The sequence below is a fragment of the Rhodofomes roseus genome, assembly GCF_022264815.1.
Source record: "Rhodofomes roseus strain CIRM-BRFM 1785 chromosome Unknown C8Q71scaffold_20, whole genome shotgun sequence".
Taxonomy (NCBI): Eukaryota; Fungi; Basidiomycota; class Agaricomycetes; order Polyporales; family Fomitopsidaceae; genus Rhodofomes; species Rhodofomes roseus.
Window position 1 is genome coordinate 164,304 of NW_025952976.1, and position 18,811 is coordinate 183,114.

At 57.7% G+C, this 18,811-nt stretch overlaps 6 protein-coding genes across 6 annotated transcripts; 2 read left to right on the top strand and 4 right to left on the bottom strand.

Annotated features, from left to right (window-relative positions):
* Nucleotides 1-488: 488 nt before the first annotated feature.
* C8Q71DRAFT_681658 (carbonic anhydrase) lies at nt 489-1,192 on the bottom strand (the record flags this gene model as incomplete). The annotated part of the gene is made up of 3 exons (XM_047919753.1): nt 489-861; nt 911-1,005; nt 1,079-1,192. Coding segments are annotated over 3 exons (582 nt in total), but the record flags the coding sequence as incomplete, so codon positions are not given.
* Nucleotides 1,193-2,119: 927 nt separating this feature from the next.
* On the top strand, nt 2,120-4,943 carry C8Q71DRAFT_243147 (YVTN repeat-like/Quino protein amine dehydrogenase). The gene is made up of 4 exons (XM_047917247.1): nt 2,120-2,924; nt 2,981-3,167; nt 3,225-3,630; nt 3,686-4,943. Exons 1-4 carry the CDS (start codon nt 2,206-2,208, stop codon nt 4,687-4,689), a joined length of 2,316 nt encoding a protein of 771 aa, XP_047775661.1. The 5' UTR covers nt 2,120-2,205; the 3' UTR covers nt 4,690-4,943.
* A 3,703-nt stretch (nt 4,944-8,646) lies between these two features.
* Nucleotides 8,647-10,249, top strand: C8Q71DRAFT_713512 (P-loop containing nucleoside triphosphate hydrolase protein; the record flags this gene model as incomplete). Its single annotated transcript, XM_047920916.1, has 4 exons — nt 8,647-9,519; nt 9,578-9,649; nt 9,705-9,959; nt 10,019-10,249. The coding sequence occupies 4 exons, from the start codon at nt 8,647-8,649 to the stop codon at nt 10,247-10,249; spliced, it is 1,431 nt and encodes a 476-aa protein (XP_047775662.1).
* A 403-nt stretch (nt 10,250-10,652) lies between these two features.
* Nucleotides 10,653-12,022, bottom strand: C8Q71DRAFT_909835 (terpenoid synthase; the record flags this gene model as incomplete). Its single annotated transcript, XM_047929064.1, has 6 exons — nt 11,564-12,022; nt 11,366-11,510; nt 11,176-11,309; nt 11,116-11,125; nt 11,002-11,052; nt 10,653-10,949 (listed from the first exon to the last, which is right to left on the bottom strand). The coding sequence occupies exons 1-6, from the start codon at nt 11,995-11,997 to the stop codon at nt 10,653-10,655; spliced, it is 1,071 nt and encodes a 356-aa protein (XP_047775663.1). The 5' UTR covers nt 11,998-12,022.
* A 1,059-nt stretch (nt 12,023-13,081) lies between these two features.
* C8Q71DRAFT_775478 (terpenoid synthase) lies at nt 13,082-14,908 on the bottom strand. Its single transcript, XM_047924604.1, has 7 exons — nt 14,334-14,908; nt 14,134-14,278; nt 13,944-14,077; nt 13,877-13,886; nt 13,779-13,826; nt 13,392-13,724; nt 13,082-13,334 (listed from the first exon to the last, which is right to left on the bottom strand). The coding sequence occupies exons 1-6, from the start codon at nt 14,753-14,755 to the stop codon at nt 13,431-13,433; spliced, it is 1,053 nt and encodes a 350-aa protein (XP_047775664.1). The 5' UTR covers nt 14,756-14,908; the 3' UTR covers nt 13,082-13,334; nt 13,392-13,430.
* Nucleotides 14,909-15,426: 518 nt separating this feature from the next.
* Nucleotides 15,427-18,729, bottom strand: C8Q71DRAFT_775484 (WD40-repeat-containing domain protein). Its single transcript, XM_047924606.1, has 11 exons — nt 18,535-18,729; nt 18,387-18,481; nt 17,469-18,333; nt 17,221-17,413; nt 16,887-17,172; nt 16,733-16,822; nt 16,647-16,670; nt 16,539-16,591; nt 15,982-16,066; nt 15,657-15,902; nt 15,427-15,600 (listed from the first exon to the last, which is right to left on the bottom strand). Exons 1-10 carry the CDS (start codon nt 18,653-18,655, stop codon nt 15,897-15,899), a joined length of 1,818 nt encoding a protein of 605 aa, XP_047775665.1. The 5' UTR covers nt 18,656-18,729; the 3' UTR covers nt 15,427-15,600; nt 15,657-15,896.
* Nucleotides 18,730-18,811: the final 82 nt, after the last annotated feature.

Consider the following 18,811-nt stretch of genomic DNA (forward strand, 5'->3'; position numbering starts at 1 on the left):
AGCGCGCGCTATTGCGTCGTCGCTACCCACCACTCCTTTCACTTTCCCCTGGTTCTTGTTGCTCTTATCGTTATTAGATCTCACGATCTTTCTAGTAGGTATAGTAGCCACTTACGGTACGCGTATGTAGTGTAGCGTATATAGAACGCAATGCGAATAGTACAATGATCCAATCGTGCTTGCACGACATAGCGACCCCGCTGTTGAATTCGAAGTGCTCATGATCCCGCACACTCGGTGACTCACGGTGAGAGGCATCGCATATTATTAGTAATTACTAGTACTGAGAGCTTTCGAGACTACAAAAAAGAGCATCATACGTATGTCGCCATGTTATTTGCATACGCTCGATGAGCCCTGTCCTCGTCTACTCCATTGACATTTGCATGCAACACGTTCTCGTACTTCCCATGTTCATGCACCCCGCGTTTATACGCTATGGGTCCGTTTTGGTCGGCTTCATCTCGTGGTGGCCATACTTCCCGACGGCCCGCCTCCCTCAACCTCCCTGTCTCGAGCTCGTACACCATCCCCACAACCGTGACGCGCGCAGCCTCCTCGCCGACGCTAGGGTCAAGGCACTCCATCTTCTCAATGAAGTTTCCGACGCGATTCACAGCGCTGATGACGTTGACCTCCGTGAGTTCCGTGATCTCCGGATAGTGCTTTGCGAGGTGGATCAAGTGATGAAGCCATTCGCCGATGGGCCCGCTCGGGGGACGGCCGCTTTTTACTGCCTCGAGAGCGGCCTCAACGCCGCCGCAGTGCGAGTGTCCGACGATGAGGACGTGGCTCACGCGGAGGTGCTGCACGGCGTACTGGACGACGGAGGCTGCGTTGCGATCGTCGGCGGAAAACTGGCTGTGAGACAGGTGAGTGCGTGCCGTGCAGACCACAGCGGCATGCGTACTTGGCGATGTTGCGATGGACGAAGATGTCACCGGGCACGGAGGCCGTGACGACGGACTCCGGTACGCGCGAGTCGGCGCAGCCTATCCAGAGGACCTAGGGGTGATCCCAAACGCAGGTGTGAGCCATCTGGAACGATCGAGTTGTGCTGAGAATCGGAAGACAATACCTTCGGCCGCTGTGGCACCGTCGCCATGCGAGGGAAGGCTTCCGGATGAATCCTGTCGATACCGGCTGCCCATTCTTCGTTCCTCACCAGGAGGTGTGCCATGGTCAAGTCTTTCAGCGCGTAGCCCGACATTGTGACACTCGGGTGTTGGACAAAGGGCGTCGTTCGCTGAGGTTCACGTCGTGCGCGCAGGGCTTTATATGCGCGTTGGTCGCCGCTCAGGTAAGATGCTGCCCTCGGGATGCGTCATTGCGACTTCATTTCCGTCTGTGTGTTGTCAGTGGACGAAGTCGAGCATGGAAGTAGGACTGAGAATGGACAGAGGGGGGTCTTTTCGAGGCAGGCCAGAATTATACAGTATTGCGATTGGACGACGCAGCCTCGGCGAGCGGCAATGCGTGCAGGTGACAGGACGTCCGGGCGGAGAGCGTGAACGAGGGCGACGTCGGGTCAGCTCGCGTGTCTTGGTTCTGCTAGTATGCATCCTATACAAGGTCTGTCGGCCACCGGATATGCACTGAGACCGATGTCACAGAACTCGATATGATCCAGCGGCCCCAGAACATGCGGCAGGAGACACTTCGGCAGCAAAGTCAAGCTTGCATCGAAGGCAGCGTCGGTCGCTGAGTAGTACAAGCTATTGCCCTTTGGGTCGCACTCACCTGCTACCAGCGATTGCACTCGGACCATGCACACCTTCGAGCTTGATCCATAGTTACTTCGCGTCCAGAGTATTCCACAATAGTAATTCAGCAGTGCCACAATTTGCAAAGGAGTGTCCGAACGTACAATTTAGGCACTCGGCGGGAAGGCTCCCCGAGGAAGGTTCAATATCATAAAAGTAAACATTAGTACTATTGGTTGTTCGTGGCACATTGGTGGGGAATACTACTTGCGAGGCCTATCCGTGCATTTCATGCATTCAAATCAGGAATCAAAGCAGTAGGAATTGTGGAGGACGTAGATGAAGAGACGGTCCTACAGCACCCAAAGTGACGCATGTGATAGTGATATCGATAGCATCGCGACCACGTGGGCAGCCGCGTCGCGGTTCGGTTTCGACAGTCGCGCGTCGTCGCATCCGAGACCCCCACCCGCCGCCTTCTCTCCTCCCCGTATCTCCTGCGATGTTGGCCGTAGCCACGACGAGTTCACTTCACATCGCCGAGCCTCAGGGCCTACGACGCGCGACCTCTATCGCCCCGACATGCACGCTCGACTCACCACCGACATGCCACACCTGGTCGCCCGACAACTCCTCCCTCATCCTCGCGCAAGCCCACTCTATCTCCCGCTACGACTCCTCCGGCACCCTTACGAAGACACTCTATGACGATGCTACCGGTGCGATCACAGCGCTCGTAGCGAAGGACCGCGGGAACACCGTCATCTTCAACGCGGGCCAGCAGGTGCACGTCCTCGACGCGCACGCGGGGAAGATATCCCGCACGTTTGATACCCACAAGGCCCCCGTGGCGGCCCTCTCCCTCTCGAACGACTCTACCCTCCTCGCGTCTACCTCCGCGAATGCGGTGCATGTCCACAATTTGACGCATGGTTCGCATACCGTCTTGCGGGGGCTACCCTCGGGGGAGACCGTAACGGCGTGTGCGTTCCACCCGCATGCGCGGACGAGGCTTCTGGTGGGCGCGGGCGCTCAGGTGCTGGTGTACGATACGACAAGGCCAAGTGGCCCGCTCAAGACGATCGCAATTAGCACGCAGAAGGATAGCAGTGAGGAGATCGTGTCAATTGCGAGTAGCCCGTTCAGCAAGACACTCGTTGCGGTGGCTTGCAGCGGTGGCGCGATCGCCCTTGTGGACCTCGAGAAAGAGAAAGAGAGAAGGTGCGTACCCGTAAGACCTTTACTTGTTTCAGATCACTGACTCGTGAAATGTGCAGCATGTACAAAACTTGGAGTGTGCATGTTCCCATTACATGTCTCGCGTTCTCAGCGGAAGGCGCAGTGCTGTACGTCGGCACTGAGAACGGCAGGGTGCTCTGGCAAGACCTGCGCGCACTTGACAAGCCTCCTAAATCCATCACTGTCAGCGACAACGGTGACCGTGTGGTTGCACTGTCTATGCAGGTATGTCTCATCAGCGTCCATGTCCTCTCCGACCATAACACTGATCGATCCGTACAGAAGAAGCTTAAGCCTGAAGACATTGCTGCTCCAACAAAGGAGTCTGCCGCAACTAAGAAACCCGCTTCGACTAAGCCTCTCGTGCAACAAGACCAGAACAAGACGTCTGCGCCCCGCACAACCACCACGAAACCTGAGAAACCCGACAAGAAGACCGTCACGTCGCCAGTGGCGTCCCGTACTATTGCAGGGCGCGCAAGCCCTGCAGTGAAGCCGAGGGTCGCCTCGAATGGATCGCCTCGTCCCGTACGCTCACGAGCAGGTGTTGCTGTGGCCGGGGTGAAGTCGCCTGCAGCGAGGAAGGCTAGCGCTGGTGGTGTGACGAAGAAGATCTTTTCCCCTCCGAGGTCTCCGCCTGCAAGGAGAGGACAGCCTGGCGAAGAGCGTCAAGATCTGAACGTATCTGGTATGTCGCCATCGTATACTGAACCTCAAATGATATAGCTGACATCGTGTACTAGTCCGGATCGAGAGCTTGTTGAACCTCCCGGTATCCGCACGCGCGAAGGAAAACGTCAATCCTGCAGGCGGTTCGCTAGGGCCAGTCGGATCGGATGTCCCTCCTTCTATCTCGTCTGCACCCATGCGTACTACTGCTGCTGCGACCACCGCAGACAGCCGGACGCGCACGGAAAATATCCGCCGTGCTTCCGGTTCCTCTACGACATCCACAAGGACGCGCTCCGTATCCGGGAGCACCACGTCCAGCGGGCGGGCGAGCAAGGCGTCCACGCGCCCTACGTCTGCCGCTAGCTCGCACACATCGCCCTCCGCGCGCCCCGTACCGAAAGCCCCGTCCGCATACAGGAAGGGTGCATCCCGCCAGTCGCTAACCCCCAGTCCGGACCTGCCAGACGTTGATGAGGATGTGCCTGCAACGCCGCTGCCCATGGGCAAGCGTGCTGGTAAGGGCAAGGCGGGCGGGATGGGCGTGCTGGGGCTGGGCACCCCTGAGGTGGATCGCTGGATCAAGGCGGGTGAAGTCGGTGTCGCTGACAGGGCGAATGGCAAAAAAGTAGGCTTCGCGAGCGAGAGCGACGGCGACGAGGACGAAGTGGAGATTGCCCGGCGGGTACCTCTGCCTGGCGACGCTATCACGGAGCCGGCGTTCACGATGCAGGTCTCCCCCGCACGACGACCGGGACTGGCCTCAGGCTCGAGCGCTACATGGGCACCCGTCCCCTCTCCCCTACGCAACTCGACGTCGCATGCTCATTTGGGCTCGCCGAACACGCGCGCCGCGGCAGGGCTGCTGCAGACGCTGCTCCGCGACGCGATGTACGACTTCCGGCAGGAGACGCATGGGGAGCTCGTCGGGCTGCACCTGGACATGCTCCGGATGGGCCGCGGGCTGAGGGGCGAGATGCGCGCGGTCGTGGACGAGTTCCGGGGGGAGATCTCGACGCTGAGGGAGGAGAATAGGGTGTTGAGGGAGGAGAATGAGAGGCTGAAGAGGGGGTTCTAGGACTTGGAGAGATGGACTCCAAATGGACTCGCTTGGTTTCTTATGTTATGCTTACTATCCTCTATGTTACGCTCTGAGTATGATATGTCACGAAGTTTACGGTGTGGTGCACGAGCCATAACAGAGGCATATGTGGTAATCAGTGTCTTGGGCATCTTGCCTCCGCATCGTAGCAGATTGCAGCCGTCCAAACGTTCAGAAGCGAACAACGAGGGCCGTTATGATAGATGAGTCTGAATATGCATATGTATGGCAATGCTACTTCCCTGTTAGGTATGTTTGTCCTGTCATTCCTGACACGGGCTGAACACCGACTGCCTAGCTCCAAAACCTAGCCTGAGGAAGCCTGGATGGGACGCATTTCTGTGATCCGCTGTCTCGCTATAGCCTTAGCTTACCAAGGCCAGGGCGCCTGCTCTCAATTGACGAACGGCACTAAGTATGTCTCGCCGTTCACAACTAGGGTATATGTATGAGTAGTTATCTTCACTTGCAGCACGGCCATTGACGAGAATGCGGATTACCCCATGTCTGTGGTACTCACCAGCCTGAGCGACTGCTAACCCTGCCGCTGGCGTGTAGACTTGTCGTCCGCGGCAGAGGCTAAGTACCGTTGGGCTACCGGTTATCAAGTCGCCACTTCCGAGTGTTTCGCGGGAGCAAACCATGAATGAATGGACTCGGGAGCTGTATCCTGCTGTGCCTCCCAACGTCGGTGAGTGTGCCACACCTTCCTATTTGTTCGAATCCTAGTTCTGTGGTGGCTTGATGACCCCAGCCTGGACTACTCAGCATTCGTCTGCCTCCCGACAAGTTTGGGAGTATGGCTGCCTCGCGTGGGCGCCGACACTGTCGCCTTGGTAGCGGATCCGGACACGACGCAGTGATGACGACGCGACGCGACGCGGGCGCGACTGCAGCGAGCGCCTCGGCCCGCGTCGGGCATGCCTCGATGAGGAGCGTGGGATGGCGGCCCCGTGGCGGGCGTGCGGTGATTGGCTGAGAAGGGTCCGCTCGGATAGGCAACACGAACACTCATGCCGACTTCAACTTGTTTGGCCTTCTAAGTGCCCTCTCGCCCCCTCTCCTCCCCCAGTGCACTGCGACAGGCGCGTGTGTTGCTGCCCTCTCTCATGTCGATTTCGTGAGTGCATACCACACCTCTCATGCCCGCCAAACATCTCTAACGCGACGGACACCCTGTCCATACTCATAGCCGCGCAATTAGCCTGTCAGCACAACCCTCATGACCATCCCTGACCCTCCATGGAAGCAAAAGAGTGCGTGCGGACAGCTTGCTTTCTCGTGCAAACTGACTTCGCTCCTGCAGCGCGTCCCTGTCCTTTCTACTCTCAAGGGCGCTGCTTGTTCTCGGATTCATGCAACTTCTTGCACGACGTCAAGGCGCCGCGTCCTGAGACAGACTCATGTTCCACCTCGCGGTCTCCGCTGCCTTCTCCCCCTGAGTCGCCTGTGGACAATCCAACATTCCAGAAACAGTCTCGGAGGAACGCCAAGGTCGTTCGCTTCCTTTCGCCGTCGCGTTCACCGCGTCTGTCTAGCTTGCTCCTGGCACTTGGCGATACCATCCAACAGGATCAAGCAGAGGAAGTCGCGGTGGGCGTGGACGACGCTGATGAGAGTCAAGCCGACGACGATGACGCTGTCAGCTCCTCCGAGGCGGTTGAAGACGACTACTCTGTGGATGTTCCAGTCACAACCGCAGACGCATCCGTCACTGTCTTCGATGCTCTCCTCTCCGGTACTCTTGATTATCACGAAACTGCTTCCGACCCCGCCATAACGCCTCGGTCGAGTATCGCACAGGAATCGCATTCGTCTGTCAGCGATGACGAAGAGGTTACTATTACACAGTTCCCCGTACCGCCGACCTCTACGCGACCACCCTCCGGTCTGCTCTCGCCCATTGATATCGGCGCGACTGCACCCCCCATGGCCTTCATCTCCCCCTCAGGAAGCGCATCCGACTTGCACCGCGAAGACTCGATTGACTCGGGGTACGCGGAAGGCTGCTTCGTCCCGCCGACTTTCCTTACCTCGCCTCCGCGGAGTCCCCGGCGCATGTCTACCCTGTCCATCCTCTCGTCGCCGTTTGGCTCGCCCACCAAGCGCATGCGCCTCGTGGGCGAAGAACACCACACTCACGGACTAGCAGATTTCTTCTCGCCGGCGTTCAGCGCGAGTGCAAGCCAATTCGAGGACGCGGACGAGAGCAGGGCGCAGTACTCTGACGTCGACTCCCGTCCGCCGTCTGCAGAGGACGAGAGTCCGCAAGAGTCTGCATCGGCGGAGAGCCCAGTAGAGAGCCTTCTCAGCGAGGACCTCCTAGCGACCGTCAAAGCCAGCACGGTCTCCCCTGCGGACTCGCCGGAGCCGCCTCGCAGGCCCTCGGTCGTCATCGAGGCCGTGAGCCCCGTCGGGGACGACACGATCCACGACTTCTTCGACGGTTACATGCTGGGGCACTCCTCGGAAGACAGCCACGTCTCGAGCGACGAGTACTCCGCGGCGCCGTCCGCCCTCCAGACGCCCTTGACCGAGGAGGACGCCCCCGCGCTGGGCTCGCGCGTCTTCACCGCGCCGCCGCGCGTCTGGACGCCCGGTGCGGACAGCGACGCCGCGTCGCCCTTCGAGGAGCACCCGCCGCGCGTGTTCTCTAATCCCGCCAACTTGAAGGGCAAGTCGCCGATCCGTGCGGAGAGCCCGTGGGCCCAGCTCTCGCCGCAGCCGTCGCCCGTACTGTCGTCCCATACGTCACCCTTGCAGTTCTCGCGCCCGTCGCCGCTGCAGTCCGCTCATCCGTCGCCTCTGCAGTCCGCGCAAACATCGCCCTTGCAGTCTGCTCACCCATCGCCCTTGCAGTCTGCGCACCCATCGCCCCTGCAGTCTGCGCACCCATCACCCATGCAATCTGCTTACTCGTCGCTTCTACAATCTGCTCACCCATCGCCTCTGCAATCTTCTCGCCCGTCGTCCCTGCAGTCCTCTCGCCCGTCGTCCCTGCAATCCTCTCAACCGTCGCATCTCAATTCTACTCATCCATCGCCTCTGCAGCCCTCTCAGTCATCGCTGCAGCCCTCTCCTCAGCCGTCTATCCTATCGGAGCTCGAGAGTGTACCAGATGGACAGGACAGGCAGGCAAAGTTGGAGCGCCGCACGTCGACCCGTGTGCCTCTTTCGTGGAGGCAGGCGTCCTCGAGCGGGTCGCTCAGCCGCGCGAGCTCGCTGAGGCAGTCCGGGGCGAGCCGTCCGCGACCGCCTGCGCTTACTGGGCTGAACCCGACCTCGCACGATAGGGCGCCGTCCCCGCTGAGGGAGAGCGTGAGTGCGGGGGGCACGCCGGCTCTGGAGGGTGCGGATGTGCAGCAGGATGTGTATATGGATCAGTCCCAGTCCGCGCCGCCTTCCGTCCCCAGCTCTTCGCGATTGAAGCCGTTACGTTTGGTAAGTGATCCTGTGACGGGACTAGGGTAGACGGCAATATTCTGACCATGTGTTGCAGTCAATGATCCTGAGCGCGTCGACTTCTGCGTCCGCGTCTCCGCTGTCCCCTTCGTTCCAAGTCTCATCTGGGTTAGAGTCAAGCAATAGCATTCCCCCTCTCACAACTGGCACGACTGGTATGATACTCTTCTACATGTTACACGCTGACTTCTGAAGTGCAATTCATACAGCATATACACCATCATCACCAACTGTATCATCAGACTACTCTCTATCTAATGCTCGATTGGTAAGGGGCCCGTCTTATAAGTGTGTCTGGAGCATTGACACGATCCCGTACAGCTCTCGTCTCGTCGAACAAGTCTCATATCATCTCGCTCTCGCAATACCCTTCTCATTGACAGCACGTACGCTCCTTCTCATGGCATTTCTTATCAGTCAAGTCTGCTCTCGCCTCCCGCCACTTCTCCAACAGCACCCCTCTCCGCCTCAATGGTACACGCGCCTTCGTGGCACGCCCGCAAAGGCTCTCGCTCTTCAGTTGTGTCGCGTCGACAGTCCCTCATTGAGCGGTATGCGAGACCGGACAGCCGGGCCTCTGAACCTATACTCTTTGAGGAAGACGAGGACGCGGGAGAGCTGTCTCGCGACGACACACTCCGGGTCCTGCGCCCGACCTCGTCCTTGTCACACACCGCTCCTCTGAGCCCCTCGCCGCCTTCGCCCATACATGCGATCGCGACGCCCCGCCCGACGTTGCTCTTTGCGCTTGCGAGTGACAATGTCGACGAGGTGAAGCGCGTCCTGGACAGTGGCGAGGTGGGTCCGAACGATGATGTCGGCCCGCAGAGCGCACTTGCGTTCACGCTCACGGCTCGGCAGCTCAAACATAGGCAAGAGATGGTGAAGCTCCTACTGGCGCACGGTGCAGACCCCGTTGCAGCGAAGCAGACCATCATACCCAGCCGACCAACCAGCGCAGGCTCAGGCGAGGCTAGCAGCGAGCCACTGCCGGATCCGCTCGAGGAGCTGGACCACGCGACGAAGTACTATATCAAACGCGCGGAGGCGCCGCAGACGCGCCGCGCATCCGCACTCATCCACCGCTCGTTCTTCCGACCTCTCGCTCGTGTACGATACGATCTGATTGGGCAGGACCGCGCCCTCGAGCAGCTGTTCCGCGTGCTCAGCATGCCGACCATGGCGCCCGTCATAGTCCTGCTCTGCGGCCCTAGCGGCCACGGGAAGAGCCTGCTGGCGCGCAAGTTCGGCTCGCTGCTGGAGGTGCCCACGCATACTGTGAATATGACTACGCTTCGTGATACACATGATATATGGCGAAGTTATTCGATGAGCCCCTATGAGGTACGTCGCTCCCGTTTCCCGCCGTGCAAATGGACGGACACTGAGTGTGCTGTTGTAGGCTCCATCGACTTGTACACTGGCAGATTTCCTCATCGCCAACGAAGGTCGGCGTTGTGTCGTCGTATTGGATGTGGGTCTCCTTGCTTCGCCTTACTGTCTTGTCTTCTCACTGGGCGATTATGCAGGAAATCGAGAAGTCGCCCGACGAGAAGGCTTTGAGCTCGCTGCTTATGCCATGGGAACTTGGTCGCTGCTCGTTCGAAGCTGGCCACCGACATGTAGATGTCTCGCAGGTCATCTGGCTTGGGACGTCGAACATCGGGCATGACCTGGTGTTCGAACACCAAGAGAAGCGGCAGGACCCTGAGGCGCCGATGTCGCGCGAAGACTACGTTGACCTCATGGGCTTGCTGCGACCTTGCGTCTCCCAGCGACTAGGGGTGAGTGTTGTCCGGCACACGCCATGTCGCGAGATCGCTCACCGTCTTCAATATCTCAGGCCTCATTGCTCTCTCGGGTCACGACTGTGCTCCCTTTCATCCCGTTCACGACCGAGGAAAAGATGGCAATTGCAGCGGAAGCGTTGCACTCCTTGACTAGCGAGGAGACAGAGTTGCCACCTGCGACGATCGACATGATTGTGCGGAACTCGCTGAGCGCGTACATCCCGGCAGAAGGCGCTAGGTCTCTCTACCGTGCTGTATCTAACTTGCTGCTAGATACCATCTGAGCTCCTGGTGATATGATTGCGATGACAACCTTTTCGTGTGCATCTCAAGAACGTGTGGAATGGGGAGTTGGAGCGTGGACTAATCATCATTGTTCAGCGACCATAGTGGGTCCTGATGTCGTCTAAGCGATACTCATCTTCATTCGCGGTACAATCATGGTACAGGTAGAGTACAGGTAAGGGTACATTCATATCGTACATGGCGCTCAGCAAGAAGTCTAACATCTTAGCGATGGGAAGCACGGAGGTCGCGTCTTGGGCGGCGCGCAGTCTATAGTACAGCGAAGGGAAATGCAATAATCGTCATGAAGGAAACAGGGAAAGGTGATCACTGATAGCTTTTCGATGGTAGATGATCAGAACGTTGTTGTGCTACGTAGACAACGGGACATACCTATGATGCTCACGTCGAGGCATTCTTCTTCTTTGGATGCAACTTCACGAAGCGCGTTTTCTTGATCTCTGGTCCCAAAGGCCCAAAGTATCGGTGCGTGATGAAGCTCCAGTGAAGTGAACCAACGATCCAGTCCTGCAGACCTTTGACATAGATCTGAACTTCCCTGTCGATGTCCGGGCCCCATGACGGGATGCGCTCGAGGTTCTCTGCAAACGCGTTGATCGTCTGGCGGCACAGTTCGCCGACGTAGTCAACGGCCTCCTGCAGTCCAACGCCGTGGTAATGCATGACGATGGTGATCATCTGCAGGTGAGGTGAGCGATGCGTTCGATCGATGTCGTGGAAACATGCTGACATTGTGGGTTTCGTCGCCGCGAGCTTGCTCGACGTTGTACGAAAAGAGGTCCTATGAGAAGAGTAGTGAGGACATCGATTCGGCGAGTCGTAGCCATCGCAGCATCCGACGTACATTACTCCACCTATTTGACAAACGTCAGACCGGTTAACAACATGCTACAACGGTACGTACGCCACGAGGTCGTTGGACGCGTTACTGAGTGTCACAATCACAGGGTCCTCTAGCACGTATTCAGGCAGGTCAATCCCCATCGAATACTCGATGAGGTCGAACGCCGGTCTGCAGCCGCTGGTGTCTCGGCGGTCCTATTCGACGCAACCGTCAGTCAGCACGTCGCGGCAGTCAAGCAATGCGCATTTACGATAATGTAAGACTCGATATCTGGGATAATTCCTGCGCTGCGATTCGCTGCTTGTATCTGTACGGCCGAAAAGAAGAGGTCGAGGTTCTGCTTGAAACGCGCCTGCGGACCGGGCTTTGCGTCCTTGATGCAACGCGACCAGTAGCTGCACGTTGCTCAGCATGCAAGCACGAATCGTGGTCCCCACTGATCACTTACTCCCTTGCGAGCTTCCCCGCGCTGGGCTCTTCGTCCGGTTGATCACCACCTAGCGCGTAGGTGGGCATATACTTCTCGGGGAACCAATGGGCGTTCATGACGAGGTCAGCGAGCTGCTCCGTTCCCGCTGCAACCATCACGTCGGTCATGTTGTCCAGGTGGAAGAGGTAGACGAGGAAGTCGGCCACCACGCGCATGTGCTCATCATCGCAATGGGGATAGCACTGCGCAGTGAGAATGCCGGCTTGCAAGGTGTAGATGGCGTGGCGCTTCTTAGGGGAGAGCTCGGGGCAGCCCTCGTCGAGCCAACGATCCGAGTCGGCGGCAACTGCAAGCGCGTTCGGCTGAACAGAGAGCGGGAACTTGCAGTGCGAGACAAGATCCGGCAGGATGAAGTGGTCTGGAGCACTTGGAGACGTCTGAGGGATAGTCATGTTAGACGGGGCCCGGTCGAAGAAGTGGTTCGACTTGCGGACAATTGTCACTTGGACCTTATAACTGCACCGTACTGGCAAGGAGGGGATGACGCGGCTGGATCGGCGGAAGACCGTGGCCCCGCACTACCTTGCGTGCAGGGCCACTGTAGGAACACAAAAGCTTCTCCTTGTTGCCATCGTCGATCTTGATCTGAGGGGACAACTGCGGCATGTCTGGGCCCGCGAACCTAGTTAGAATACAGCGGCATCCAATCAGGAACGATGCCCCGCTGCATCATTGGACGGCCGTTAGCTTCGGGACCGACGGGCGGAAAGATTCCGCCTCACAGGTCGATTCTGTACAAAGGCTCGCGAACCCATGCATAGGGGCGCGGGGGCCCCGGGGATGTCAATGAGCAGTATAAGGTCTGCGACTGGTAGTACACCTATGTGTGACCTTCAATGCTCAGCGAAAAGGGCCTCGCTGACCAGCAATTGCTGCATGGCCGATGTTGGCAGCCAATATGTCACTCGGGCTACATCGTCCAATACACACGGTTCTTAGCCGCTCTCTCAGTGTATTCCCTAGCGAGATCAGCCACTTGGGAGACTCCTTTTCGAGTCAAGCCCGTAGGCGGATCACCTGCACGAATACTCTGTCAGGAGCCCGGCACTGTCTGTTGTTGTGATAGAACATTGAACCTAGGTGCTTGCCGGTTTTGTACAGCATCTCAGATTGCAGTAGACAATAGAACGCAGACGTTATCACACACCTCCTTGTACTACATGGCATGAGTCTTCCAGAGGATCAATACATGGAAGACCGTGACCCTGGTGTGAAGGCGCTAGTGCCAGTCGTGATGCAGCTGCAGCCCCTATGATAGGAGGAGTCCGACTGCCTCGGTCATGATTCTCGCCTTGCGCGCCGATGAGTGGGTTGTACAGACGACATGGTAGTCCAGACGAAGTGTACAATTGAATAGTATGGGGGCTGAGCACACGATCCAAGAATTATGCATTCGAACGTAGTACTTATCTCAGTTGACACTATCCTTGCACGTGTGCGGGACTCTGGCATACCAACGCGGTCGGAAGGGTGAATCCAGCCCATGTTACTTAATCAACGACTCAGCTTTTTCACGATTGTGCAGTGCCGGTCGAGGAACTCAGAATGGTAGTGATCGTCAGCTGAATCTAGACAACGCATATTCATCAACAGCACAGCTGATATACTGGCACTATCATACTAAACGAAGGGTACAACAGAGGCAGTAAGGTACGGGCTCAACAGATGTCTAGACTTACACTAACATACAGTTACAATCGAAGGAGCGAGTGCGAACCAGAACACGAATCTGAGCGAGTCGATACGTGAGCCCGAGTTCCCTAGTCGTACATATCATGTAACTCGCCTGGAGGTATACGAGGTATAAAGAGCTTGCGGGCGGTCTTCAGTTGCTGCGCTGCCTCTTGGGAAGGAGCTTCACGACGCGGCCCTTCTTCACGTCAGCACCGGACTTGCCGAAGTACCGCTCTGTCATGAAGCTCCAGTGCAGCGAGCCGACAATCCAGTCCTCCAGGCCTTTGACGTAGATAGCGACCTCCCTGTCGACCTCGGGGCCCCACGAAGGGATGCGCTTCTCATTATCGACGAAGCCTTCAATGGTCTCCTGGCACAGATTGCCGACGTAGTCCACGGCCTCCTGGAGCGTCAACTGGTTGTGCGTCATCAGGATTGGGATCATCTGTGCGAGCAGTCAGTGGCTTGATGGTGGTCGCGCGAAGGAGGGTAGACGTACGTTATGAGTGTCGCCGCGAGCCTGCTCGACGTTGTAGGAGAAGATGTCCTGTCGTAGCCGTGAGTAGATGTTACATAGAGGTGTAAGGGCTATCATACGTTGCTCCACCTGACGGATTCACGATGTCAGCCCGAGTCAACGTCAAATGTACGGAAAGCAACTTACGTGACGAGGTCATTGGCTGCCTGATTCAAGGCCTTGATGATCGGATGGTCTACGGCGTAGTCCGGAAGATCCAGACCCATGGCATACTCAATGAGATCGAAGGACGGCTTGCAGCCGCTGGTATCCCTCCGAATCTATCAACACGGAGTCAGATTGGTATGATAAAGAGACATTGCTTGGAGGAACGCACGTCAATGTACGAGTCAAGATCAGGTATGATACCGCTGTCTCGGTCCATGGTTTGGATTTGAACGGCCTCGAAGAACAGGCCGAGGTTCTGCTTGAAGCGCGCCTGAGGACCCGGCTTCGCGTCTGTGATGCACCTCGACCAGTAGCTGCAGTTGTGGGGTATCAGCCACGGCAACATCTTCAGCTTAAGAGCAGTTGTACCTTCGCGCCATCTTCCCCGCGCCGAGTTCCTCTGTCGGTTGCGCCTTCCCGGGGAACGTCGTCGGGGCGTACCTCTCCGGCAGCCAATGGGCGTTCATGACGACGTCCGCCAACTGCTCAGTTCCCTGAACAACCATCTTGTCCGAGATGTTGTCCAGATGGAAGAGGTAGACGAGGAAGTCCGCCACGACGCGCATGTGCTCGTCGTCCGCGTCGGGGTAGCAGTGGGCGGTCAGGATGCCCGACTTCAAACCATACAGCGCCGCCCGCTTCTTGGGCGACAGTTCTGGGGCGCCCTCGTCGAGCCACTTGTCCGACGCAGCCGCGATGGCCTCCGCGTTCGGGTGGCGCGTCAGCGGGAACGGGCAATGCGACACAAGATCGGGTAGCACGAAGTGGTCGGGAGGTGACGGAGCAGGCATCGTGAGAGACACGTTGCGCGGGGCGAAGGCTTGAGTAGCACAGCAATGGGGGCCGCTTGCTGTCCTGGAGCCAAGGGTGGGCCGCGTTCCTACATATATACGCCGTCGGTATCAGACACCTAAGCGAGATTCAGGCAGGTGAGCGTAATCTCGCATGTCTCGAATAATACCGCGCGAGATTGAGATTATCGCAGACGATGCGGTGGTTTTGTCTCATTCGCGCGCCCCCTTGTTGTTCGCTACCAGAACAAGACAGAATCAGGTTTGTACCCCAATGTTAGAGTGATTGTGGCGTAGAAGCCAACGTGGAAGAACGGATACAGCCTATCGAGTGGCTCCGCAGGCGCACGATGTAACACCCCATGGAGTGCTGAGCAGTCAAGGCCACGGTGAAACAGGATAGACGATCACTCAATGAAAAAGTAGGCCTGAGACATGTGTACGTTCGCCATCTCTGGCGAAGACTACAGGCAACAAAATCCCTTCCACTGTCCCGTGTGCCGCAGCCGGAATGAAGGCCAAAGCGTCGCGCAGTACCACAGGAGACTCACCATGTACCTATCCAGTTCGTCTTGTCACTCGTCATCTATCAGCGAATATGTTCTGCCACCCCGGGTCAGGACGCGGAGGGCATCAAGGCCACATCAAAGACAAAAGAGCCTTGCAAAACCAGTAAGCCGGGTGATGTTATGCCTGATATCGGATCGGGGTATGATCCTCCGCCGAAAACGAGTAAGTACACTCTGCACTGGGTGTGTACTAACTGAAAACGACTAGGTCCACGTAGAGCTCCGAGTTCGCCACCTTCACGAGCAGAGCGAACGCGTATGCAGTGACATCTAGAACTGGCGACACATTGACCTCGACAACTGCACAGATATGTGCTTGAGAAGCAACGTACCTTACCTCATCGGATGTCTCATTGCGCCGTACACCCCAAGATTGAACACACCTGACGAATGTACGCGGAGCCACGGCCGGTTCTCTCACGAATAGACTGGCTCCAGGAGTAATGATACTCGCAGATCCAACTCGGAACCAACAACACGCATGCTGTGTCGCGCGACGTCCAATAGAGCACATTGAACCGCAGCGATTCCGTACGCTTCGCGAAGTGACCGGTGACCCCGCGATCAGGACGTTAAACCTGAACGAACGAGTGACCGACGCCGAGGGCACCCGTGTATGAACGACACATTTGCCAGAAGTGAAGTTTTGAGACACACCTGTGGTGAGCGAGATAGCCGGACATCGTCGCATACCCGACCCCATTTGGTAATGCCACTAATGCCGCTACCGTCAATGGATACACTGGCCAAGTGCACATCAGCAAACAATTGCTTATCCGCGTGCACCATGGCGTCATAATCCTGCGCAACAATGACTACGGCCCGGAATGTATTTCTCGCGACATTGTCTTTGCCGGAGCCGCGCAAGGCAAGAATAAGACAAGGAAGCTCGAGTTACCGGAAAGGGAGCAGCGCGAGGGACGACAGTCGTAAAGATCAGATCTCGATCAAGGAGCGTTGTGCTCGAGACGCTAGACTGTGGCCGACAATCGCTGTAGGGGCCGCTGCATGCGATAAGCTGAACTTTCGAGCTTCCCTGACTCAGGGATTTCGACGGCACCAGTGTCACGGCAATATAGCCAGGTCCCATAGGGATACGCCCGAGCTTCTCGAGAAGGGGTCAAGACGGCCCGTTCAGCGTTCCAATAGCGTCATTCGTTGATGCGTAGAATAGTGATGAGTCCAGATTCCGAATGTTCAGTGTGAATACCTACAGCGAGACGAACGACGTGTCCATCCCGTGCGCAAAGTCCCATATGCAGATCTTCTGTTCCACGGGTGAGCATGGAAGCATTCAACGGAGCACCATCCACACTGCTCACCTGATCCTCGCCGCATGACACAACCTAGCAGTACGTGATAGGGGTCAGCAAACGCGCCCCATCCATGGCGCAGAACATCTGCCTACCTTCGTCGCATCAGAACCGACGCAGAATATGCGCCCAGTATGTCCTCCAACCAGGTCTGCCATCGGCGCGCCCGTCTCGCGATCCCAGACCTGCCGCTCCCGTGGTCAGCATCGCTCGCGCCAGAACATACAGCAGCACTCTAGCTCTACGTACCTTTACCGTGAAGTCATAGCTCCCGCTCACCGCGAGCTCGTGGCTAAGAGCCACACTCCGCACGAGCTCCTCGTGCTCACGCACGGGCGGGCGGATCTGGACGAGGCGCGCGTTGTTCCCGCACACCTGGCAGATCTCGGTGCCCTGCGCCGCTGCCGTCGGCGCATGCGACTTGTACACGGGCGCGGTCGTCCAGCCCTTCGACGTCCGCAGGTCGAGCAGGCGGAGGTGCTTGTCGGACGACCCGGTGAGGACGAAGGGGTATTTGAAGTCAATCGCGGCGATGCTGTGTGACTCTGAGCTTTGGTAGTCGTTCGAAGAGATGTGTACGTACCCTCGCCAGTGGTGGTTCTCGAACGTCTTCAGCAGTGCGCCAGTCTCGGCGTCCCAGAGACGCACCGAGCGGTCTCCGGATGCGGACACAATGTGGATCGGCGAGATCGCCACCGCATTCACGGCCGCGCGGTGTTGCGCAAGAACATGCTTCGGCTCAAACGTGGGCAATGTGTATGTGCGGACGGTCCGATCTGTAATGCAGCGATGCCTCAGCGTTCAGTCAACGTCAACGACATTCAGACACACCCTTCGAGCAGGTAACGAGTTTCTTGTCGTCGAACCTCACGCAGAGCACGCTGTCATCATGGTCATGTATGACCTTCAGCAGCCGGTTCTTGACCAGATCCCAGATCGCCACGTTGTGGTCGCTGCCGCCGCTCGCGAGCAGCCCGTTGTGCACACATATGCTGAGGATACTGCTGTCGTGAATGCCCTCGATCACGCGCGTCACCTCGCCCGTAGCGAGGTTCCACTCCCGCACGCTCTTGTCTTTCGAGCCAGTGAAGAGCACCTGGACGCCGGTGTCTGGGTACGTGTACAACTGGAGGCAGTAGATGGCATTCGTATGGTTGTTGGGCTTCCCAGGCGTTTGCAAGTTGTAGAGTCGGTAGGAGCCGTTCATGATGCGGTGACGGATGCGCGAATGCGCCTGATAGAGTAGTTTGTAGTCGGGCGTCGATGGATTCCGGGGTGATCTTGCGAATGAGGACCGCGCGGAACGAGATGGCGAAGAGGGACCGGACCTCGTCCTTGTCGGAGATGGGATGGGTGTGCTCGAAGATGCAGCAAACAAGGCGTCCATGTCCATGGAGGTGTATCCGGAGTCGTCTAGGAGCATGCCCTGCACCACGTCCTCTTCCTCGTCACCCATACCCTCATCGCCCATACCTTCGTCATCCTCGTTCTGGGGTATTGGATACTCAGGGGTGGGGTCGCCGTTCGACGTGGTAGTCGGCTTGCGCCATCGCCAATCATGCGCTGCGCATAGACTCTTCCAAAGGAGCTGATCGTCGGACAAAGCCCGCCATCTTTGCGAAACGAGCGAGCATGTAGACAGTACCTCTGGCGGGAGGAAGGAGAGGATATGCACGGCTACTTCGTCGGGTAGCATCTAGACAATCGCGGTGAGGTAGTATCGTCTGCACGATCGCCGCATACACTCACCCCGAGGACGTCGAACTGTAGCAGCGTAGACATTCGGTTCTGCAGCGCTGCGACACTAGCTCTTGGCAGCAACGCCAGCATGGAGAATACGAGTTCTATGCGGCCAGGAGTGAGCTCGCCCGCCATTACCAATGCGTATGCTGCGTACCTTCTTGCTCCTGGACCGAGGTAATGTGGCTGAATAGCTCCCGCGACATAGCATGCAACCAGTTGCGTCGCGCCGGCACAACGCCTGGGATGAGTACGGGGGATGTGGAGGCAGGGCACATACTGCGAGGGTCGATGGGGAAGGGCTGGTCTGTGTGGGAGACGATGAGGGCGATGAGGACAGCGTCAGAGCGTCTTGAGAGCGTGCACCCGGGTCGCCACACACTCGCGCCCACGCACGACGGAGGCGCCCAAGATCGGTCGGCCGATTGAGTATT

Coding starts and splice junctions, on each gene's coding strand:
- C8Q71DRAFT_775484 (XM_047924606.1), bottom strand. CDS start 18,655: ATGTGCCCTGCCTCCACATCCCCCGTACTCATCCCAGGCGTTGTGCCG. Junction 18,334..18,386: donor TACAGTTCGACGTCCTCGGG/GTGAGTGTATGC, acceptor GCGATTGTCTAG/ATGCTACCCGACGAAGTAGC. Junction 16,823..16,886: donor GCTATGACTTCACGGTAAAG/GTACGTAGAGCT, acceptor CGGGAGCGGCAG/GTCTGGGATCGCGAGACGGG.
- C8Q71DRAFT_775478 (XM_047924604.1), bottom strand. CDS start 14,755: ATGCCTGCTCCGTCACCTCCCGACCACTTCGTGCTACCCGATCTTGTG. Junction 14,279..14,333: donor GCGGGGAAGATGGCGCGAAG/GTACAACTGCTC, acceptor CCACAACTGCAG/CTACTGGTCGAGGTGCATCA. Junction 13,725..13,778: donor CTCGCGGCGACACTCATAAC/GTACGTCTACCC, acceptor CTGCTCGCACAG/ATGATCCCAATCCTGATGAC.
- C8Q71DRAFT_243147 (XM_047917247.1), top strand. CDS start 2,206: ATGTTGGCCGTAGCCACGACGAGTTCACTTCACATCGCCGAGCCTCAG. Junction 2,925..2,980: donor GAGAAAGAGAAAGAGAGAAG/GTGCGTACCCGT, acceptor TGAAATGTGCAG/CATGTACAAAACTTGGAGTG. Junction 3,168..3,224: donor TGGTTGCACTGTCTATGCAG/GTATGTCTCATC, acceptor CGATCCGTACAG/AAGAAGCTTAAGCCTGAAGA.